At 40.9% G+C, this 25,442-nt stretch overlaps 1 protein-coding gene across 1 annotated transcript in view; it reads right to left on the minus strand.

Annotated features, from left to right (window-relative positions):
* The window catches only part of PIGN (phosphatidylinositol glycan anchor biosynthesis class N), a 535,187-nt gene that overhangs the window by 420,758 nt on the left and 88,987 nt on the right, over positions 1 to 25,442 (minus strand). The window contains 2 exon segments of the mRNA XM_029590493.1: positions 14,911 to 15,035; positions 21,940 to 22,046. Of these exon segments, the coding sequence (XP_029446353.1) occupies positions 14,911 to 15,035; positions 21,940 to 22,046 (232 nt within the window).

Consider the following 25,442-nt stretch of genomic DNA (forward strand, 5'->3'; position numbering starts at 1 on the left):
AGGCATAACCATCTCTTATGACTGAGAGGACCCACTGATCCAATGTGATGCAGGTCCACTCCCCATAAAACTGGGACAGATGCTCCCTACCCCCCAATATTCTAAACTGGGAGGTGAACCCCTTGTGTCTCATTAGGACACTTTGGTACCACCTGTCCTGGAAGTACTTTCATCTCTCAAGACCTTCCCTTCCACCTCGAAAGCACTGAGATTTACCTCTAGAAAAACTCCTCTGAGAAGGGATGGCTTTCTTGGATGATAACATCTAGAATCTCTGAAACTGGGTCCCCTCAGACCCTCTTGGTCTATCTTCAGACACTTTGAGGGATTTATTTTTCCCATAATGTTTCACTAGCTTCTCCAAATCCTCTCTGAACAGAAGCTTTCCCTTACAAAGCAACTTGTTTAAACACAATTTAGAATCTGGTGTCTGCGAACCAGTTAAGCAATCACAAGAGACGCCTGGCAGTTACAGGATTCACCATCTCTCTAGGCGAGGTATGGATAAGATCATATAAAGTATCTGAAATGAAGGCTATACCATATTCCAATTTCTCCAACTGCTTTTAAGGTAAAACTTTCCTGAGAGGTTCCTACAGGAATCTGCAGAACTCAGAGTAAACAAGTCTTGAACATAAAACTACTGCAGACCGCTGCCTGTAAGGCAAAAGTGGCCACTTCAAAGGACTGTTTCAGGACCACTTCTATTTTGCTATCCTGCAAATTCTTCAGAGCAGTGTTCCCTTACATTTTTCCATATTTCAGAAATTTAAAAAGATCCAGGACTTCGGTGAAGAGTGGATACAGTTTGGCCATAACTCTGCCCACTCTTAATCCCATATGAGGTGTGTCCCATTTGCATGCACCGTCCTGTGATAGGGAAAGGTCTTAGCTAGCTTCCGGAGACCCTCTAGGATCTTCTCCTCTCCTTTTTCCACAGGGGCATCTATAATGCCCAGCTCTGCCATTGCCTCGGAAAGCAATGCACAAAGTTTTCTCTCTCCTGAAAAGACAAACCTCCTTTGAATCATTTATTTATTTATTTAGATTTTTATATTCCACTTTTCACACTTTTTTCAGCACTTCAAAGCGGATTACATTCAGGTACTGTAGGTATTTCCCTATCCTCAGAGGCTTACAATCTAAGTCTGTACCTGAGGCAATGGAGGGTAAAGTGACTTGCCCAAGGTCACAAGAAAGGACAGTGGGACTCAAACCCTGGTCTCCTGGTTTGTAGCCCACTGCTCTAACCACTAGGCTACTCCTCCACTCATCACTGTTCAGTAGGGGAATCTCACCCTTCGTCAGAGAATCACCCTCAGTGGCACTATATGGTAATTCCTGGTCCTCAAGAGAATCCCCCAGGGAATTCACTCCTGAACAACCGAATCCATCTCTAGCTCTTCCATTTGATCCAACAAGAGCCTCCTGGAAGGACCCTGGGCAATGTGCACCCTCAGCCCCCAGAAGAATCCTTCCTCAAGCAAAATGCTTCGTGCATCAAAAGCACAAACTCCAGAGAAAATGGAGAATCAGGGGAGAGAAATTCAACCCATGGTCTCCTGAGCTAAACGTCCGTCCTCCCGATGTCTGAGTAAGTTCCCAGCCCTTTCCCCCCTTAAAAAAAACCCAAAGTATCCAAGTAAACCTATCTGCAGCTGCTACTGGGAGGAAAAATAGCCGATGCCAAAACAAACTGCTGATGGAGCTGCCCCAGTCCCAGGAAAGAAGGAATCCCCAACCTCCTTTGGAGTTTCCTCCACTATAGTAGACTCTCCTGCCAGCACAGCAGGCTGGCTCTTAGTGTCTAAACAACCACAGCACACTCTGTGGCCCTGGTGCTCCCGCCCCAGCCCCATACAGATTGCATTGTTTTCCGTGCTCCTCCACTTCCATTAGGCCTCCGCTCAAAATTTCCCTCATTGGAAAGGAAGGCCCAGCCCATCTGCTTAAAGCTGCTGCTTCTGATCCTCAAAGTGAGCGCAGGAAAACTAGAAGAAAAAAAAATCTGTTTTTGTTTTAAACGTTAGTTCAAATATTTCCCTGCAAGGCAGTCAAATGGGCTCTTCACGCCTACAACTATCTCTTACCAAGAGGATGAGGAATGAATGGCAGTGTGGTTGGGGGAGAAGAGGAAACTAGACTTCTGTGGTTATCAACACCTCCCCCCATAGATAAGGACCAAGCTAACAGAGGACCAATGACCCTCCTGCTCGTCCCACTCAAATCAGGGAGCCCCAAAGGCAAACTCCCTAGAAACATAAAATCTCCAGAAGACCAAGCTGCAGGCTTTACACTTCTACTATCTGCTGGAGACAGAAAACCCTGAGCTGCAGCAGGCTTCACAGTGGCTTATATAAGCTGAAATCAGCAAAACAGTGATTCTCTGCCTTCTTCTGCTGGTAGGGGGAAGTAAAATCCATCCATACTGGACTGCTCTGGTAGACGAAAAAGAACAAGATGTTTCCTTTGTTAGCCCCATATTATGGAACCAGCTGCCTAAAGATGTTTGTTTTTCTAAGAACAAGCTGTCCTATAAGAAGGATCTTAAGACCTGGTGGTTTCAGCTTTTGGGTAGCCCAGAGAGGCATTAACTTGGTTTTAAACTAGCTCACATATGGTAAGATATGGGCCAAAGGATTGAACCCCTTTCAGTGGAACAGAATGACAAATTTAATTAAAAATGTAATTAAAAAAGGTTATGGGGTTATGATGTTCAAATATTAATGCTAAATAAAGATGTATTGTTTGTTGCTATGTTGTGTGACATCAATTGTTTTATATTGATGTTTTTAGTTATGTAATTTAATATTATGTGGTAAGCTTGCCTTGGGCACAAATAAAATGGAAAGGCACTTTTAAATAAAAGATGACAAAGATAATGATTTTAAAAAGTGGATGCTGGTTTCTCACTGAAGAGGCTTTCTCTTTAGTTAGCACTTCAAAGTGTCATGTGATGATATCTACAAAATCACAATCCTTGTTTTTTTATTCACTTCATAATTACATATAATAATTAGTCAGCAGACAGTATCTCCGTTTCCAATTTTTCAATTGGCTATAAATGAGGAAACCAATTTCATCAAGACATTTTTACTTATTCCACTTAATAAACTTTAGAGGCTCAAACTAGTTTAATGTTTGTATCGTGTACTAAATTAAAAAACTGTCAGGGGCATCTCATTAAGCATCACAAAGTCTACGTATTTTGCTGCCAACGGAGAGTTTAATAGAAGAAAACAATATGTTCACAAACATAAGATCCTCCTGGCTTACATTTGCAGGATAATACAACCAAAATAAATGATAATGCTGTTTTCCCCTTACCAGGAATCTGTAGAGGAGACCCAAAAACCAGCTTGAAATACTGCAGCTTGCTCAGACTCCTATAAAATGCCACTCCCAGGGACAAGATGTACCAGAAAGTGGCCTAATGCTGGTCACGCCTTAAGAGCAGCTTCAAAAAAAGGGAGGGTTCAACTATGGCCAATGAACTGTGGGCTGGGTGTTGCCTAACCCCACATTCTGGGGAAGATACCAACATTACAGCTTCCTCAGTTCCTCACAGGTACAAATGGCTCGTTCTCCAGAGCTCCAGCCTCTTACCGCCAGGGTCCATGTTTCAAGATCCCAACCGACACTTACATGAACTTAAACTGCAAACAAATAAATGGCCAAAGACAACACCAGCAAAATACAGAAACTGTATACAGTGGTGTAAATATGAATTACATATTTTAGAATAAACTGAGGGATGGACAGTGTTGAATATGATTTACTAAGATTGAAACCCACACCAGTCCTTGTGGTCATTTCTCACCAATGGAATTTTCACATTTTTTAGGCACACAAAATAATTGTTTTTAGAAGCCAACCATAAAATCTAAGTAAAAAAAAAAATAAAAAAAAATTCCTATACCTGCATTTGGCATCTTTACTTCAAGCCCTAGACCTAGATTTATCATTTTGCTATAAATTTTACAAGAATAATGTCTGTGATAAAAAAGGGGCATGATTAGGGTAATTTTCGAGATACTGAATCGCATAGGTATTTTAGTACAAGGCGCGTTTACATTTATCGCACCTTGAGAAGTGCCCAGACACACCTTTATCACAGGCTCTAAACTGTTTATACCACTGTAAGAAGGAAAACTAGTAACTCGGGGTGAGATTTTGGGGGGCAGTTTTATATGCACAGTCAGAGGTACGGAAAGCAAAGTAGTATTCAGAGAAGATTTAATGTGATTTGGAGTGATGACAGATACACAAAGCTGAGATTTTTACAATGTACTCTTGCCCTAGCTTGATGCACTCTCTACCTTGCTGCTATCAAGCTAGGTTGAGAGTACATTGTACAAATCTTATTTTTGTGTGCCTGTCATCATTCCAAATCACATAAAATCTTCACTGATGTCTACTGTGCTGTTCGTACCTCTGACTGTGCATGTAAAACTGCCTCCAAAACCTAGGTCACCACCAAAACCTCACCCTGAGTTAAGAATGGCCCAACTTTCAGTGGTATAAAAAGTTGGCCAATATGCGTGCCTCCCCAGAGGTTTTCTCTCTCTCCTCCCTTCCTTTCCCCTCTCCTTCTCCCTCTCTCCTCTCCCTGCCCGAAATGGGATTTTCAGCAGTAACGCATAGCTATCGCAGGCAAAATGCCAGGAAAAAAGGTGTAGTTGTTTGTGGCATTAAAACCCGTGATAGCGTGCGTTACGCTATCACACGCAATGCTAAGCACCCCTCCTATTAATTTACTCTGCCCTAACTCCTCCCTAACTCCACCCAGTTCAGAAAAATTTTAAAATGTGCATATGCATTATTTATTGTGGGCATTAGGGCCCCAACGCCCGCGATAACACCCTAATGCGATTTGATAAATGACCCCCATAGTTAGGAAAAGAGTGCTAGTATGGACATATAATTCAAAATATAGCATTTGTGCCTTACCTTTTGCTTCTGTAGTAAAATAATCCCAAAAGAAAAAAGGGAAAGATCAAGACAATGTCCCCAGATAACTATATTAAGGTATGCTATGAATAGTTAAGAACAATATTAAAATAAACAAAAGAGAGAACAACTAAGCACTATTTCTTTTCTCCGCCCACCACAAAAAAAAAGAAATCAAAACATCATAATGTAGCATTATCAGGTCAACCACGAACATTTTTCCATAAAAGGAAAAACAGTGAATCTATTTCATATCTATTACATTTTTCAATCCTTTAGTCCAACAAAAACTTAGTTAGCCATGCGGCAAAAGTAAAATCACTACAAATTCCCTGCTGGTTAAAAACCAACTGCACACATGAAACAGAAGAACTCTTACACCTAGTCTGATCAGAAAGCAAAATTCACTCTTTTTTAGGTTTCAAATAAAAGTAGTTAAACATAAGCTCCCTTCATTAGCCAAAGGGAAAATGTACAGAGAAAAAAACATAACCAGTCCTTCTAGAGCTCTGACAGTTCAAGACTGCCACCACCTGGAAGTAACAATTTTTTATTTTATCAAATTTTCTATACCGTCGTATGGAACAAGCCGTCACAACGGTTTACAAACAATAGCAGCAAGCAAGACTATACACGGAGTTGCATGAACTCTGGCAATGGTGGTGTCTTTAGCTTTTTGGATAGTGTTAATGTTAGCCCACTTGATTGAATATGTACGAACAAAAATCAACAAGTAAATTGTAAATGCAGCCCTCTGGACTAGACTACCTTGATGCATGTGACTAGCTTTCCAGAGTTATGGTTCCTTTATCTCTTCGGTGAAATAAGAGATGCCTGAAGCTGTCTCAATTATATAAGTAAGTCACAAGCTGCATTTCAATGTTATAACAGTGCTGTGATGGTGTTTGTTTTTTTGAGCTGTAAAGAGATAAAGTATAAGATGGGGGGAGGATAAGTTGCAAGAGAGGACATGAAAGTAGGATAAAATAGACCTGACAGAGACGAAGACTCTATAGCTACAGGAAGATTGTGTCTGGTAATGGATGAGGAAACCAAATGGACTAAGCAGGAAACACAATTTTATTCAGATTAAATGATAAGAGTGCCAAGTTGCAAAGAAAAAATAAAGAATGGTCAAGCAGCTCAGAATCAATAGAATTATTTAAAAGCCACAGCTCATCTTTTAAAATTCAAGCTAAATAATCCAGGATACATAATTTGCTAGATTTGCGCTTTGCTTACTCTATCAGTCACACTCAAACACACGTATTTCCCAGAAATTTATGGAGCATCTGAAAACTGATTGGAGTCCTTAGGCTCACCTCATGGTTTCTAACCCAAATATTCCAATGGGAATGGGGGAAAAAAAACAAGGATAAATCCAAGGAAAACTGTTTTGCCGTTTCTGCAGGCCTGGACTGTTACGATTCTGCTCGCGGGGCCCAACCGCGAGCAGCCTCTCACCTCCTGCTGCCAACGTTGTTTCCCTGCAGCCCGAGTGCCGCTGAGGCCTGCCCATCTTGCGGCACGGAGCCCCCACCGCCTTGGCCTCCCTGGGCTCATGCCGCCATCCTCCACACACTGGGAGTGCCACCGACGCCGAGCCTGCCTCCCTTGACCTCTGTCTATCCTTTCGCACCTGCCGTTCCCAGACGGGAGGTCCGAAAGGGCTACCCAAGAGACCAGCATTGCGTTGCTGAGTCTCTTCTGGTGCGTTCAGGTTCGGCAGAGGTCAGAATGCTCAGAGTCTTCAGCCTGTCCTCAGATACGTCTCACCTGCTGCAGCCCATGCCCTGGATTTTCCTCCGGGCTCGTGCTGTGCTCCAAGGGCACACACTCTGTCCCAAACAAGTGACAGCTCTCCCATGCTTGCAACATGGACGTCACACAGTGCATGTAATTATGGCTGCTGTAGTACATATGTACATGTATGAACTGCTAGGCATGCATGCTGATGAGTTAGTACACATTATTCACAATGTACGTGCACTATGGGAATTATTAGAAAGGGAATGGTGAATAAAATGGAAAATGTCATAATGCCTCTGTATCGCTCCATGGTGAGACCGCACCTCAAAAAAGATATAATTGCGATGGAGAAGGTACAGAGAAGGGCTACCAAAATGGTAAGGGGAATGGAACAACTCCCCTATGAGGAAAGACTAAAGAGGTTAGGACTTTTCAGCTTGCAGAAGAGTCGACTGAGGTGGGATTATGATAGAGGTGTTTAAAATCATGAAAGGTCTAGAACGGGTAGATGTGAATCGGTTATTTACTCTTTCGGATAGTAGAAAGACTAGGGGGCACTCCATGAAGTTAGCATGGGGCACACATTTAAAACCAATCGGAGAAAGTTCTTTTTTACTCAACGCACAATTAAACTCTGGAATTTGCCAGAGGATGTGGTTAGTGCAGTTAGCATAGCTGTGTTTAAAAAAGGATTGGATAAGTTCACTTAGAGAATAGCCACTGCCATTAGCAATAGTAACATGGAATAGACTTAGTTTTTGGGTACTTGCCAGGTTCTTATGGCCTGGATTGGCCACTGTTGGAAACAGGATGCTGGGCTTGATGGACCCTTGGTCTGACCCAGTATGGCATTTTCTTATGTTCTTATGTTGGCAAGGTACTCATGCACTGATGGTACAGTCGGTGCACTTTGGCAGCAGTCAAATGTGTGCACTGTGGTGATACAGTACATATGCTATTAGTGATACAGTGCACACAGTGAACAGGCAGAGACCACGTGCTGAGGAGGAACAGTACACATGCTCGCACAGCCTGCGTACTCTCACCAGACGAAATTAGTACTCAAATTCTGTGCCCACGGGATAGAAAAGGGGTGTTATCAGAGACAGAGAAAGTGGAAGTTGGAGGACTAAGGATACATGTTTGAATGACATTTCACCATATTATTTTTAAATGGGAACTTCCATTAGAGTTGTAATAAATTACAGTATATAATGAGATGCTTCTTTTAAATAGCAACTGTGAAGGAAAAATAAATCTATTGGCCTGGTCTGGACACAAAATAGCAACCATTGCTCCACATGTGACAGAAGTTTCCTTACAAAAACACTTTTAAATAAAAGTGCAGGGAATCTGGGTTAAATCTGCTCCTCACAAATACTTTTTTTTACATCATGCATTTTGCTACAAATATACAGAAATGCATAGCTGTATCATAGATGTTATATCTAATGACCTCAAAGTAGCAAAATAGAGTGACAAGACAGTGGCAAAAACTATATGAGTACAAGGGTGCACAATAGAGATATAATCAGCAGAAGTAAAGAAGTGATAATATCCATGAACAAGTTATTAGGGAGACCTTGTATGGATTAGTGTAACCAGATTTGGAAGCCGTATCATCAAAAGAATAACAGATTACCGTCAATCCAGAAGACAGCTACCAAAACAGTACGTGTGAGCTCTATGATCTCTATGAAATGAGACTTAAGGATGTAAGAACATAAGATTTGCCATACTGTGTCAGACCAAAGGTCCATCAAGCCTAGTATCCTGCTTCCAACAGTGGCCAATCCAGGTCACAAGTACCTGGAAGGATACCAAGGGGTAGACAGATTCCAAGCTGTTTATCCCAGGGATAACCAGTGAATTTCCCCAACTCCACCTTAATAGCTGTTTATGGATTTTTCTTTCAGAAACTTGTCCAAACCTTTTTTAAATGCAGCTACACTACTATTTTCCAGCACATCATCTAGCAACGAATTCCATAGCTTAATTATGCGTTGAATAAAAAAAATATTTTCTCTGATTAGTTTTAAATGAATCCCTGGTTGAAAGAGTAAACAACTGATTATTGTTTACTTGCTCCACTCATTATTTTATAGACCTCTATCAAATCTCCCCTCAGCCGGCTCTTCTCCCTTTCCTCACAGAGGAGCTGTTCCATCCCCTTTATCATTTTGGTGGCCCTTCTCTGTACCTTGGGCTCCATGATATATTACTGATTTGCATGCTGCCAAACGGGAACTCCATAAGTCTGGATGCCACCAGCAGAAAAACAAATCTGTTTCTAGCGTCCATCTTTATCAGCCTAGGCTGGAAGCTTGTGTAATAGTAAGAAAATGAAGGACACATTTTATCCCTTCAACTTCTGCTCTAATTAAAGCAACCTGGTCTGATTTGGGTGTCATCATTGATAAAATAGTTAATACTTCACTTAGAGAAAGTCATTTGCCCAGTGCTCTAAAAATACCATTCTGCATCCTTTACTTTCTTTACTAAAGAAAGCTAATTTAGATCCTCTCAACCCTGCTAACTATCGTCCAATTTCTGCACTTCCTCTCTTGGCATAGATAATCAAGAAAGTAGCATTAAAACAACTGCTAGAGTATAATGATGACATCATCATTTTGGATGATTCTCAATTCGGCTTTCATTCTTCCCATAGTACACAGACCATACCATTGGCCAGTTCTGATACTGATGCAGATTTGATTGAAGTACCAAATACCATATTTTTCGCTCCATAAGACGCACTTTTTTTCCTCCAAAAGTGGGGGGAAAATGTCTGTGCGTCTTATGGAGTGAATATAAAAAAAAACCCCAAAAAAAACTAACTACAACCTCCCACCCTCCTGACCCCCCCTAAGACCTGCCAAAAGTCCCTGGTGGTCCAGCGGGGGTCCGGGAGCGATCTCCTGCACTTGGGCCGTTGGCTGCCAGTAATCAAAATGGCGCTGACGGCCCTTCACCCTTACCATGTGACATAGGCCCCTGTGACATAGGAAGCTAATGATTTCCGAATTATCCCTAACAACTGAAAAGCAGGTTGTTAATACAAACAAAAAACACACTTAGAAATATCTGTATGCCAATACCAGAAGTCTAAGTAAGATAGGAGAGTTAAGAGTGCATAGCAGCAAATGATGAGATTGACATAATTGGCATCACAGAGACTTGGTGGAAGGAGGATAACCAATGGGGCCAGTGCTACATCAGGGTACAAATTATATCGCAATGATAAGGAGGATCAACTTGGTGGGGGTGTGGCACTTTATGTCTGGGAAGGTATAGAGTCCAACATGATAAAGATCATACAAGAGACTAAATACTCAGTAGAATCTATATGGGTAGAAATCCCATGTGTGTTGTGTAAGAATATAGTGATAGGAGTATACTACCGTCCACCTGGACAAAATGGTCAGACAGATGATGAAATGCTAAGAGAAATCAGGGAAGATAACCAATTTGGTAGTGCAATAATAATGGGAGATTTCAATTACACCAATATTGACTGGGTAAATGTAACATGAGGACTTGCTAGAGACATAAAGTTCCTGGATGTAATAAATGACTGCTTCATGGAGCAATTGCTTCAGGAACCAACAAGAGAGGGAGCTATTTTAGATTTAATTCTTAGTGGAATGCAGGATTTGGTGAGAGAGGTAACGGTGGTGGGGCCACTTGGCAACAGTGATCATAACATGATCAAATTTAAACTAATAACTGGAAGGGGAACAATAAGTAAATCTCATCTCATCCCTTAGACACAATTCCTACTAACCTTCTCATCGCAATAAGAAACTTCATATCAAAACCAATTGCAGACATCATTAACTGCTCTCTCTCCCAGGGTCTAGTTCCTGACCAACTTAAATTAGCCATTCTCAAACCTCTACTTAAAAAACCTAACCTTCCAACCACAGATCCAGCTAACTTCCGCCCAATAGCTAATCTGCCATTGATCGCCAAAATTATGGAAAAGATAGTCAATAAACAACTATCTGAATATTTGGAAGAAAACAACATTCTTGTATCTTCCCAGTATGGCTTTCGGAAATCGTTAAGCACTGAATCTCTCCTTATCTCTCTTACCGATTCTATTCTATCTAATATGGACAAAAAACAACCACATCTTTTGATACTACTAGATCTCTCTGCAGCCTTTGACACTGTCAACCATTCATCTCTATTAAAATGTCTGGCAGATATAGGCATTAAAGGAACAGTCTTCAGCTGGTTCAAATCCTTCCTAGCAAATAGACAATTCAAAGTAAAGATTAACAACAAAGAATCACAACCGATCCCTTCCAACCGGGGGGTCCCTCAGGGTTCCTCCCTTTCCCCTACCCTCTTCAACATTTACCTCTTACCTCTATGTCATCTACTTACTAAACTAAACCTAACTCACTATCTCTACGCGGATGACATCCAGATACTCATCCCAATCTCAGAATCCTTACAAAAAACCTTGGCTCACTGGAACAATTGTTTGCAACAGATCAATCATCTTCTCTCCAGCCTTTGCCTCATTCTTAACAACAACAAAACTGAGATCCTAATCATCAATCAAGACATCAACATCAAACTTCTAAACCCAGCTGATCTACTCAACTCATCCACTCCCATATTAAATCACTCACCACATGTTCGAGATCTAGGTATCATGCTAGACAATCAGCTCAATTTTAAAAAATTCATAAGCACAACCACCAAAGACTGTTTTTATAAGTTACAAGTCTTAAAAAAATTGAAGCCTCTTCTTTATTTCAACGATTTTCGGATGGTCCTACAAGCCATTATTCTATCAAAAGTCGACTATTGCAATTCGCTTCTCTTTGGCCTTCCATATTCATCCATCAAACCCCTCCAAATGCTACAGAACTCTGCAGCCAGAATCCTTACCAATACGAATAAAAGAGATCACATCACCCCCATTCTCAAGCTCCTCCACTGGCTGCCTATAAAGCAAAGGATCCTATATAAAGTACTCACCGTAATTCATAAATCCATTCACAATATCTCTCCTCTTCAATTATGTAACCAACTACGCCCTCACTCCTCCTCTAGACCCATCAGAGGAGCATATAAAGGCACACTCTATGTACCTTCAACAAAATCCTCGCATCATAAACGTGCCATATCTACAGCAGGCCCCATTCAATGGAATGCGCTCCCACCAGACATTCGGCTTGAGTTCTGCCACTCTTCATTCAAAAAAAAAACTTAAAACCTGGCTCTTTAGCCAAGCTTTTCCAGGACCATGATCATCATTTTTTCCCCTCCAACCAGCAAGAACATATCTTCTTCACAAACCCCCATTTTCCATACCACTACCTACTTCGGTATCTAATCTCTTGCTGCAGGACACTTGAGACTTTCTCACTTATACGTTATAATTTTTATGCTCAATAAGACCTGTCAACTTAATTGTTTAAGTCTTTTTTTTTTTTTTTCTCCTTTATCTTTTGGTCATCAATGTTACAACGTTATTGTTAAATTTTGAACTTATGTACACTGTTCCAAGTTTCATAACCTTGTTCTATGTAATGCCTTTTGGCAATTTTCATGTTCTGTTTCAATGTAAACCGATGTGATCTTTATTTCATATAGGAACACCGGTATATACAAATCTAAAAATAAATAAATAAATAAATAAAATAAATCTGCAGCTCTAACACTAAACTTTCAAAAGGGAAACTTTGATAAAATGAGGAAAATAGTTAGAAAAAACTGAAAGGTGCTGCTGCAAAGGTTAAAAGAGTTCAACAGGCATGGACATTGTTTAAAAATACAATCCTAGAGGCACAGTCCATATGTATTCTACACATTAAGAAAGGTGGAAGGAAGGCAAAACGATTTCCATCATGGTTAAAAGGTAAGGTGAAAGAGGTTATTTTAGTAAAGAACATCCTTCAAAAATTGGAAGAAGGATCCATCTGAAGAAAATAGGATAAAACATAAGCATTGTCAAGTTAAGTGTAAAACATTGATAAGTGAGGCGAAGAGAGAATTTGAAATGAAGTTGGCCATAGAGGCAAAATCTCATAATAAAAATGTTTTTAAATAAATCCAAAGCAAGAAACCTGTAAGGGAGTCGGTTGGACCATTAGATGACCGAGGGGTTAAAGGGGCTCTTAGGGAAGATAAGGCCATTGCAGAAAGACTAAATGAATTCTTTGCTTCCGTGTTTACTAATGAGGACGTTGGGGAGATACCAGTACCGGAGATGGTTTTCAGGGGTGATGAGACAGACGAACTGAATGAAATCACTGTGAACCTGGAAGATGTAGTAGGCCAGATTGACAAACTAAAGAGCAGCAAATCACCTGGACCGGATGGTATTCATCCTAGGGTACTGAAGGAACTCAAAAATGAAATTTCTGATCTATTAGTTAAAATTTGTAACCTATCATTAAAATTATCCATTGTACCTGAAGATTGGAGGGTGGCCAATGCAACCCCAATATTTAAAAAAGGCTCCAGGGGCGATCCGGGTAACTATAGACCAGTGAGCCTGACTTCAGTGCCGGGAAAAATAGTGGAAACCATTCTCAAGTTCAAAATCATAGAACATATAGAAAGACATGGTTTAATGGAACACACTCAACATGGATTTACCCAAGGGAAGTCTTGCCTAACAAATCTGCTTCATTTTTTTGAAGGGGTTAATAAACATGTGGATAAAGGTGAACTGATAGAAGTAGTATATTTGGATTTTCAGAAGGCGTTTGACAAAGTCCCTCATGAGAGGCTTCGAAGAAAGCTAAAAAGTCATGGGATAGGAAGCGATGTCCTTTTGTGGATTACAAACTGGTTAAAAGACAGGAAACAGAGAGTAGGATTAAATGGTCAATTTTCTCAGTGGAAAAGGGTAAACAGTGGAGTGCCTCAGGGATCTGTACTTGGACCGGTGCTTTTCAATATATATATCAATGATCCGTAAAGGAAATCGATGAGTGAGGTAATCAAATTTGCGGATGATACAAAATTATTCAGAGTTGTTAAATCACAAGCGGATTGTGATACAGTACAGGAGGACCTTGCAAGTCTGGAAGCTTGGGCATCCAAATGGCAGATGAAATTTAATGTAGACAAGTGCAAGGTGCTACATAGGGAAAAATAACCCTTGCTGTAGTTACACGATGTTAGGTTCCATATTAGGAGCTACCACCTAGGAAAAAGATCTAGGCATCATAGTGAATAATACTTTAAAATAGTCGGCTCAGTGTGCTGCAGCAGTCAAAAAAGCAAACAGAATGTTAGGAATTATTAGGAAGGGAATGGTTAATAAAAAGGAAAATGTCATAATGCCTCTATATCGCTCCATGGTGAGACCGCACCTTGAATATTGTGTACAATTCTGGTCGCTGCATCTCAAAAAAAGATATAGTGGCGATGGAGAAGGTACAGAGAAGGGCAACCAAAATGATAAAGGGGATGGAACAGCTCCCCTATGAGGAAAGGCTGAAGAGGTTAGGGCTGTTCAGCTTGGAGAAGAGACGGCTGAGGAGGGATATGATAGACGTCTTTAAGATCATGAGAGGTCTTGAACGAGTAGATGTGAATCAGTTATTTATACTTTCGAATAATAGAAGGACTAGGGGCCATTCCATGAAGTTAGCAAGTAGCACATTTAAGACTAATCGGAGAAAATTCTTTTTCACTCAACGCACAATAAAGCTCTGGAATTTGTTGCCAGAGGATGTGGTTAGTGCAGTTAGTGTAGCTGGGTTCAAAAAAGTTTTGGATAAGTTCTTGGAGGAGAAATCCATTAACGGCTATAAATCAAGTTTACTTAGGGAATAGCCACTGCTATTAATTGCATCAGTAGCATTGGGATCTTCTTAGTGTTTGGGTAATTGCCAGGTACTTGTGGCCTGGTTTGGCCTCTGTTGGAAACAGGATGCTGGGCTTGATGGACCCTTGGTCTGACCCAGCATGGCAATTTCTTATGTTCTTATACACTTGTGCAGTTCTGTCGCTGGCATGGAAAAGGCACAAAAACAAAGGATCCAGGGTAGGAGAGTACTAGGGGAAAATGGTGTTTTCTGTTGTTTATCTAATACCTATTTTACTTTTTTTTGCATCAGGAGTGCTTTATCAGGGTTTATAAGTTAAAACCTTAAATCAGTAGCCCTAAGTATATATTTGTGTGAAAGTAAAAAACTGAGCTGTTTAACTGAGCAGTGATGAATATTCAAAATTTACCTTGATGATGGTCGATGAGCATGTCCATTAGTGTCTAACCCCAGTAAATGCAGGAACAGAACTATCTTGTCTTCATTCAGTTTAGAGAGCAGGGTTTGGTTGTTTCGAGCAGAAAGGAAGAAGTTCTGAAGAAAAATGTCAACAAAACATTTTCAGAATCCTAAGTCAAACAACTCCCTCACAAGGATAAAAAAAGATAGCCAAGGCACTGGATTAGCATAGAAACTGAAACTGCAAGAGTTAATAAGTTTAAATGGTTTCAACATGTTATAATACTTAGTACAACAAACTGAGCAGAGAAATCAATCTGCCTATCTGTAAACAGGATTCTCCTTAGACAACAGGATAAAGTAGCCATAATGTATAGATGCCATCATCTGACAGAGCTCAATAAAAACATTTTGTATGCAGGAGTTCATACATACATATTGCCTCGTGAGCCACTCAGTCTCTTCCACAACTTAAGTTTTAGTGATGTATTGGAACTTTCCAAGGAAGCAGGCTAGTATTAAGTATGGCTAACTCATTTTATTATCTAAGGAGAACCCTGTTATTGGTAAGCAAACTTGCTTTCTCCAACAACAAGCAGGCATGAATTAGACATAAAGCATGTGAAATCCCAAGCTGAGGTTTGTATAGTGGAGCAAATATTATAAGACAACCCATGGCTACCAAGTGGAGAGTAGACTACTGAGAAAGTAGGCTGCGCTGAACTGCTTGTCCAAAGGTACTGTCTCCTCAGGATATGAGGAAGTGAAGGTGTGAACAGAAAACCAAATAGCAGCTTTGCAAATGTCCTCAATAGAAGAAGCCCTGAGATGAGCCACTGAAGTCGCTATAGCTCTCACTTGATGAGCCTTGACAGAGTCTGTAATCTGTAAGTCAATCAGCATGTAAAAGTGCGCCGTAAAGTCCACTAGCCAACTGGACAGAATTTGTTTGACAACTGTCTTTCCCAATCTATTGGGATCCAAGGATACAAACAATTAAAACGCTTGACAGTAAGGGTGAGTCCTCGTTAGGTAATATGTCAGGGATCTCTTACAGTCCAAGCAATGAGAAGAGCCCGTTCTTCTTTGTGTGCATGTGATCTTGGAAAGTATATAGGTATCGCAATAGCTTGATTAATATGAAGTGCAGATATCACTTTTGGAAGGAACTTGGATGCATTCATATTAAGAAAAAATTGAAGATATGATGAATATAAAACCAGAGCTTGTAGTTCACTTATTCTTTGTCTTGAGGTGACAACCATGAGAAACAACAATGCCCAGATTAGAAACTTCACATCCACCAACTCAAGATGTTTGAAAGGAGGTTTCTTCAGTTGAGCTAGGACTATATTGAGGTCCCAAGGCACCGGAGGTTTACTGACTGAAGATTTCTGAATGCCACAGTCCTTTCATGAACGAGAGAGATCAGAGCTCATTCCACTTGCTAGTGATACACCATAATGGCACAGAGATGAACTCTGACTGAAGAGATACTAAAGCTCAAGGACAAGAGACAGAACAGATATTGAACTAAGCCCCTTCGGCCACAGGAGAAGGAATTCAATGGGCTGGTCTTACACAAAGTCGAGAACCTCTTCCATTTGAAACTGTAGGATCTTCTGATTGAGGGTTTCCTAGCAAAAATCTGATCATTATTCACCTCTTTGGGAAGAAGCAAGGAGAAAACTACTGTGTGTTTAACATCTATGCTATGAGGGCTAGTGATGGCAGGGTTAGCTGACAAGGCCTGCCTTCCTCTTTTAGTTTAAATACTATCATTGTATAATGTGACTTTCTCATTTAGGATGCTTCTTCCTTGCACAGTATAGTTTTTTATTATTATTAAAGGGGCCCATTATTTATTTATTTATTGGGCCCTTTATTTATTTGTTGGGCCCCTTTATTATTAAAGGGGCCCAAACCTTAATATATTGTCACGATTACGTCAGTACCACGGCTCCCCTCTGGCGCTCGGCCTAGTTCCTGGGAGCTGCTCAGACCTGCCACCTCTTGCAGTCCACCTCGTCCGGCACTTTGCACCACCTCGTGAGACTCGCGAGTTCCTTTAATCAGAGTGCCGGGGCTAGTACCCGACACTCCCCAAACCACATAACACAAAGTCTTTATGAAATCAAGGTTTGCTTTATTGGCATTGCAACCCCCTTGCTCTCTTGTGCCTATATGGTACAACCTGTTCGGTTTTGACAACCTCTATCCCCTAGCACTAAGCTATCCTTAGTCCACCCCTTCGGCTCCCAGTTAGGGAAACCCCAACTCTCCTCTAACACGCCTCTTTAGGTGTGGTTAGAAGCTTCCTCTGCCCTACTGCTTGTGCCCCAAATGTTTAGGCACCACAGTAAAACTATTCCTTTCACCTTATTTCAGTTAAACAGGTTTTGGAAAAACTTTTAAACCAAACAATTCTTTTAACATATCATACTACACATTCTTTTAAAGTATAACCTGTATATCCTCCCCCTCCTCCTCTCAATTACTCCACCTCCATGGCAGAGCTGGTGGATCCTTCCCCTCTTGATCCTACCTCCATGTCCTCCTCCTCTGATTCTGAGGAACTAAGCTTTTGAGTCCAACGCCACCAAGCCGGCATGCCCTCTTCCTCCAGTTCCATAGACTCTGTTAAGTCATAATCATTACTCTCTACTTCCCACACCTGTTCCTGCTCTCCCTCAACCCAGGAGTCAGGTGACGGTTCTGGGAACCTGGGAGTTGTAGTTCTTGCTGCCTTCCTGCTCGCCCTCTGGTGTGTGTTTTTAGTACTGCTTGCCTCAGTGTTTTTATATCTAGTCTGCTTCTGTGCCTGGCTGGGTGGTACTACATCACAATATCTAAAACTGTCTTCTTTGCACCTGGCTTTGAGACATATAATGATGTTGATGATACCTTAGGTCTTTGCCAGTTACGTATGTCTCTCTTCTCCCTTTGAACTTCACCGATTCCGTTTCTAGCCAGGTCAATACTCCCCCATATGGACTATAATATCAGTATCAGAATCTCTTCTTTCTTCTCAAATATTAGTAAGAATCCGCTAAGTATTCCTGCCTTTGAGCTTTTTTGTACAGTGGGTGTCTTTTTTCACTCTTGCCCAGAAAAGCCTATCAATGTCATCTATTGGGGCAGGGGTGAAAGGATTTAGGAGGATGTGAAGATCTCCAGCCAGGGTGGGTGATCCCTGGGCTATAAGCCTTATAAGTCGCAGGGAAGGAGAGGTCTCGGAATTCAGAGACTTTTCTTTTATCTGGGGGGTGTCTCCAGGGGTGGGAGGAGGGGAGGAAATAATTCTGAATGTAAGAAGCTTTATACATGCAAAATGAAAGGCAAGAATAACATTAATTTATAGCAAAGCTAGCTGGCATCATTCTGTCTGTAGATTCCTTATATAATAAAACCCAAAGCTTTGGTAGCAAGCAATCGCAGCACACACTTAATGAACTGTTGGAGTTAGCTGTGAAAACTGTTAGAGTCATTAAGATGAGATTAGTGAACAGGTAATGCTTTACAATACTCAATGAAATCAGAAACGCACTGGTCTCCTTTTTTCACTGTGAAATTGGCTGGCCCTCTAGTGTTAAAAACTCCCCACAGTACTGAGGAGAACCCTGAAACAAAAAGTACCATCTGCGCTCTTCAGAGGAAAAAGACAACATTTTCTGGTAAATAGTGCCTCACTGCATTTCAGGGCATCTTGGCACATATTTCTGCCATTTTTGATGAGCTCCATATGCCAAATTATTTTCTTCAAGAAGGGATACATCTGTTTGAGTATTAAACTACAAGGAGAGACTTCTTGCAGAATGAAAATGTGATCTCAGGAGGAACTAGCTTAAATAAAAGCAGAGTTCAGAATTTTAGCATCATTATGCAAGCTTTGTTTGTTTCCTATATAGATGGAAATACTGGATTAAAAATACACTACATATCTATTGGGTTCTATGAGTTTCTGAATGCACCTGCGGAAAACTGAAGTGATTTGTAAGCAACACTGGAATCCTAAATAAATTCATAATGAACATTGTGTCCGATGATGCTTTATGAAACAAACAAGACAAAGAAGTGAATACTTGAGAGATTTGTACTGATGTAAAAATAGTAATATTTTAAGCTGTAATTTGAATAGCATCATTTCAGTCTTATTGAGAGCATTTTTTTGTCATGAAGTAGGTGAAACTGTGGATGCAAGAATATGAGAAACCACTTGAATAGCAGTATTGGAAGATGACTGACAAGGAAAAAAACATTAATATACTGTACAGCCTAATCTCATGGTCAATGACAACACATTTATGTACAACAGACTGAACAGAAATCACACAGATAACAAAAATCAGAAGATGGATCCCCAAAAAATCCTACAAAAATCAGGAGATCCCCCCAGTACAGCAAAATGTCTAGATGTGCATTTTACAGGAGCTTTCTTGGTTTACAATCTGCATACAGCATAGCAGGTTGGTTTAAATCACAAACACAATCAGTTGTATGCAAACATTAGGCACTCCTGGTCAAACTGTATGTTTCAATGAATCTCTAAGTGAACAGAAGCAGATACAAATAGATAGACAGTGTAGGGACTTGCAGGGTTTTGAATTGCTGACCCTCTGGAATGACAGGCCGAAGACCTCCCGGGTGAGCCACGCCTATGGTGGAAAATTAGGGAAGCAATAGTGCTGTTACTGCTTAGGTACTGGGAGCTGGGTTACCCTAGCCAGAAGCTCATTGGTTCAAAGGCGGACTCACCCTTGTAGCTCACCTTCCTTAAGCTCCTTCCTAATCCTTAGGGCTGAGTCTGAAAAGGGCTACACTGAATGCTATCAAGCTGTTTGGATCTCCCTCTTCACTTGCCTGGTCAGGGAAGCCTTTTTGCCTATTTCATTTGAGTCAGGAAGCACAGATTATGTTTGTTTTATGTTTTGTTCATTAAAATTATTGGTGAAACAACTTTATGGTGCCTGTGTTTAATCAGACTCTGACAGAGAGTTAAATACAACATCTTTCTAAAAACTATAACGCAAAATTACTATTTATTTGCTGATTTTAACATACAGAAAATAATAAAACAGTGAATATGGAATGCGTAAAAGTCTGAACACCTTTTCTATTCATCTCTATTTTTATTGAAAAAGTTGTTAATGAGTCCATCAACTTTATAGACCTTATTAGGCCTTCAATTAGTCTGGCGAAGAAAATTCCACCGTTGAACAAATACTGTGACTCTTCTAACCTATCAGGCAAACCTATTGGTGCAAAGGTGTTCATATCATCCGGTCCTGTTGATTTCTTATTCATGAGTCTGTCAATCTGATTTATTACATCATCCAGTTTCACAGTGATTTTTGTTACTGCTCAGAGTTATCGTCAACAAAAATGTTTGTGCTGGTATAACTCCTCCCTTTGTCCCTGACCACTCTGCCCAGCATCTCTTCTCTCCCTTGTAGCCTGTCCAAAATCTATCCTCTTTTATGCCCTCCAGCATCCTTTTTTCTCTCTCATTCACTCCCTGCTCAACATACCAGCATCACTCCAAGCTCTTTGCCCCCTTTTTGCTGTGAGCAGCATCTTCTCTCTCTCTACCGCCTACCTGCCCAGAACCCTCTTTCTCTCTCTTCACCTTTCTTTTGTTTGTCCAGCACCCTCACTCCACTCACCCAGAATTATGTCTCCACAATTCTCTCATCCACCCAGCTTCCTCTCTGTTTCCACTCCCTACCCAGCATCCATTCCCTTCTCTTTTGATCTACCATGCCTTAAAAGTGAATAAGCTGTACTTGGAAGTTTCTGGTGATTTTGCTACCCTCCCCCCCCCCCCAAATGTTTGACACCCTAGTGACCACCTTGTTCACTAAATTGAAGAATCAGCCCTGGCTGTGTCAAGTGAAACCAATTTTTGAAAAAGATAAATTAACTACCCTTGTACATGCTTTTATTGGTTCCTGTATAAACAGACTATTGTTATAGTCAACATTTCTAAAAAAAATCAATTTACAAACTGCAACTCATCCAGAATATTAGCTTAAAGGAGGCTGACACTCCAATCCCGCAGGACTGTATTTCTGTGCACTCAGGAGACTCATTCCAATCTTGTAGGATTTACATTGGTTGTCACAGTTACTGCTTGAGTACAATTTAAAGTATTAAATTTGATCTTTAAGGTTCTTCATTAACTTAGGGTGCATTATCTAAGAACTGAATGTAATCCAATCTGATGTGTCATGAAAGGCGGTATATAACTCAAAAACTAAAATTCAACTATAAATTCCAATGCATAACTAAGGTCATCAGATAGTGCTGATGGAACTGCCTTCAATAAGGGATGTTAAATTGGAATACACACAGGACCAGATTTAGGCATAGATAACATAGGCAATTGCCTAAAGTGCCAAATTTTGAAGGCTCCAAATATGCAGACCAAAGAGGAGCCTGCCTCTGCTTGCTTTAAGGCATAGTGCCAGCACAGCTTCAAAGGGGCATCGCCATGGCACTCTGCCTATGGGCACCAAAATCTTAAATCTGGCCCTGAATGCACACACAGACAAACTTTCTCCTACGTAGGATCACATTTGTGGAATTCAGTTCACCAGAACTCTGATCATACTTTTAAAAGCTGTCAATTAATGATTATTTCAGGCTTTTCTAACTAGTGTTGGGATGGTTCGTGGCAATGTTGGTGGATCCAGAATTATTTTCTATTTTCAACTGTAATAAGTGATGCTGATGTTCATTATTTTTTAGAAGCAATTTATATATTATTTCAGAATTTTTGTACACTTTTTTTTTTTTTTTTTTGTACAGCAGTTTCCTTTTGTGTAGTGCTAACAAGACCTGTTCTTTTTTGAATGAGTTTTTATTAGATTCTTTTTGTTTTTAATGTATTTATACTCCAATACTTATACAGTGTATATGTACATACTTGTGTTTTTTTATGTTATGTGTTTATATTTATTAGATAATTTTTATGTTACTTGCCTTGCGCTACCATAGATAAGGCATGGAAAAATGTGACCAAGTAAATAAATGTATTAACCTTGACATTGTCAAAAACCCAGGTATCCAGTTTAGAAGCATCTTCTGTGGCATAATCTTCTTTTTCTGCTGTGTAGCAGTGTGTATAAATATGGTCCCCACTGGCACCTGTAAAAGAGATTTAATAATCAGGTCAAGTGAAAGTAAGCATGTAAACAACTGCATTTCCTATCTAACAATATGAAAAGAAGCTCCATGCAGAACTAATGAAGTTTACTCCCTGCACGTCTGTGCATATACATGGATTAAAAAAAAAAATCCAAACCGTCAGAAGCACCTTGAGCCTTCTTGACATGTACTGAAAATTTAATAAGGTCAGGACACTAAAGACAGGGAGGATGACTTTCAAACAAATGCAGGTAGCAGCATATCCGTACGTGTATGGTCCTGAGTAGATCTACATTATTATTATATAGCCTGCACATATGGTATAAAGTGTGTCTTTACCCCACAACATATGTGCATATATAGACTTATGCGTGAATTCATACAGTGCATTGAAAGAACATATTAATCCAATCACAGCTGTGCTCGTAAGTTTACATACCCCTGGCAGAATTTGTAAGATATGTATCATTTTAAGAAAAAAATAAATAATCAGAAAAACATGTCTGTTATATTTAATGTGTTTCAAATTACAACTATTATGCATCACAGACTAGCATAATCATAAAACAAACCATAGCAATAAAGATATAATAAAATTGTCCTATTCAAAGGTGTGCATACCCTTGAATGTTTGGACTGATAATTTACCCTCATGTTGACACATACAGGCTGAGATAGTAATGAAGGGTAGGTACCGTGTTTCTCCGATAATAAGACAAGCCTTATATTCTTTTTTTATCTCCGAAAAAATGGATAGGGCTTATTTTCAGGGATGTCTTATTTTCGGGGAAACATGGTACTATCATATGGCCGACCGGGCCGATTTTATTTCGGCTGCCCCCCCAAAACAATACCCGAAACCCGCCCCAATCCCTCAAATGTGATTAATTACAACAGGGTTGTAAAAAAAAAAAAACAAGAAAAAACCCAAACCCAAACCCACCCCAACCCTTCAAATTTATTTTATTGTACCCCCCCCTCCCCGGAAGGCTTACTGAAAGTCCCAAGGGGGGCCCCGAAACCAGGGGGGGGGGCAGATGGGGGGGTTGTAAAAAAACAAAACAAAACAAAAAAAACCCCAAACCCACCCCAACCCTTCAATTTTACTTCATTGCACCCCCTAAAACTTGCAGCGGGGGGTTGGGAGGGCCATCGGCTGCCAGTTATCAAAATGGTGCCGATGGCCCTTTGCCCTTTCCATGTGACAGGCTATCTGTGCCATTGGCCGGCTGTTGCGGGCTCGTAAAACCTCTACGTCGCTGGCGTATGTTTGGGTTTGGAGAGTGTTTGATAACATGTGTGCAGAACTTGGGGTTTCGACGCGCAGGGCCTCGGTCTTTCTAGTTCTCTCCAAAGGCTTGTCTTTCAACTCCTTGCATGTTCAAGTCTCAGCTCTTGGCTCTCTTTTGGGGAAATTAGACGGTTACGCAGTGGCAGCCCATCCGGATGTGGTGCGTTTTCTTAAGGGGGCTAAGCATTTGAATCCACCTGTCCGGCATACATGCCCGTCTTGGAGTCCTAACGTGGTCCTTCGGGTTCTCTGCAAAGCGCCTTTTGAACCTCTACATGGGTCCTAGCTCAAAGACCTCACGCTTAAGACAGTGTTACTGGTGGTTATTTATTCGGCCTGGAGGGTATCTGAACTGCAAGCTTTCTCGGAGGTTCTCGGATTCGGGGGTCTATTTAAAGATTCCTGCCAAAGGTAGTCTCCTCCTTTCATGTCAATCAGTCAGTGGAGCTCCCTGCCTTTTCTCAGGAGGATATTGCTAGCTTGGCTAGTGGTGATTTATGCCGTTTGGATGTTAAGTGATTTTTCTTGCACTACTTACAGATACTAATGATTTCAGAGTTTCCGATCATCTCTTTGTTTTATAGAGCGACCCTCATAAGGGGCAGAAGCCCTCTAAAGCTTCTACAGCTCACTGGCTAAAGGAAGCTATTGCGTCCACGTATCTCTGCCGGAGCCGGCCGGTTCCAGAGGGTCTAAAGGCCCATTCTTTGCGCTCGCAAGATACTTCTTGGGCGGAGAGCCAGTTGGTTTCACCGCAAGAAATTTGCAGAGTGGCCACTTGGAATCCTTACATACTTTTGCTCGGCATTATCATCTCAATGTTCAGGCACCTAAGTTTGATTCCTTCGGCAGACAGGTACTCCGAGCGGGACTGTCTCGGTCCCATCCTAACTAAGGAAGCTTTGGTACAGCCCGCTATCTGGACTGATCCGGGTTCGTACAGGGAAAGGGAAATTGATTCTTACCTGCTAATTTTCATTCCTGTAGTACCACGGATCAGTCCAGACTCCCTCCCGGTCTACTTTTTCAGTCAGCTCGTAGACTTTTTCCTTTTGCAGCACTGGTAAATGCCTTTTTTATCCTACAGAAGTATTAAATAAAGAATTCATAAGGCACCGGATGTTATTTTCACAATTGTTAAGAGCTATGTATAACACTGTTCCAAATTGGCGTTATATTATTACTGTTGAATTGTTACTTGTTTGATCTTATTCGATTTCTTTTTCTGCTTTGTTAATGTTTATACTGAGGAGTGCAGGGTGAGCTATGCGCCCATATATGGTATGCCTTTCAGTTATTTTTTTTCCTCTGGTTCCATCTGCTTCTACCATGTGACAGAGGCCGGCCAATGGCACCGATAGCCCTTCACATGGAAAGGGCAAAGGGCCATCGGCACCATTTTGATTACTGGCAGCCAACGGCTCAAGAGCGGGAGATCGCTCCCGCTGGACCACCAGGCAATTTCTGCAAGTTTTGGAGGGGGGGGGTCAAGGGGGGGTGCAATGAAGTAAAATTGAAGGGTTGGGGGATGGTTGGGGGTTCTTTTTGTTTGTTCTTTTACAACCTCGTCTGCCCCCGGGTTTTAGGCCCCTCCCCAAGGGACTTTTGGTAAGTCTTGGGGGGGGGGGGGGGGTCGGGCAAGTCTTGGAGTGGAAATGCGCGTCCACTTAAAAGCTAGGGCTTATTTTTGGCGTAGGGCTTATATTTCAAGCCCTACTCTAAAAATCCTGAAAATCAAGCTAGGGCTTATTAAGAGGTCGATAATAAAAGTGGTTTATCCAGATAATTTTAAGCATATCTGAAGTTTGACTATCAGGCCCCTTTGAACGGATATAATTTATCTAGATAAATTGGAGGTGTTTGAGTGGACAGTAGGCTTTCTGGGGTGGAGTTCAGTTAACTAAAACATTTATGCCTCTAACTATATTCAGAGTTATTTGTCTCAGAGAAGGATTAAGGTTATCCGGAACATGTTCCTGGATAACGTTAACCAGCTATATTCAAAGAATATTCAAAGAATATAGCTGATCAAGCGGCAATGAACTGCCCCCCCCCAAAAAAAAAACCTTAGTAGGCCTGCTGGTCCAGTCCCCAACTACTTCCCC

The sequence above is a fragment of the Rhinatrema bivittatum genome, chromosome 2, assembly GCF_901001135.1.
Source record: "Rhinatrema bivittatum chromosome 2, aRhiBiv1.1, whole genome shotgun sequence".
NCBI classification, from domain to species: domain Eukaryota; kingdom Metazoa; phylum Chordata; class Amphibia; order Gymnophiona; family Rhinatrematidae; genus Rhinatrema; species Rhinatrema bivittatum.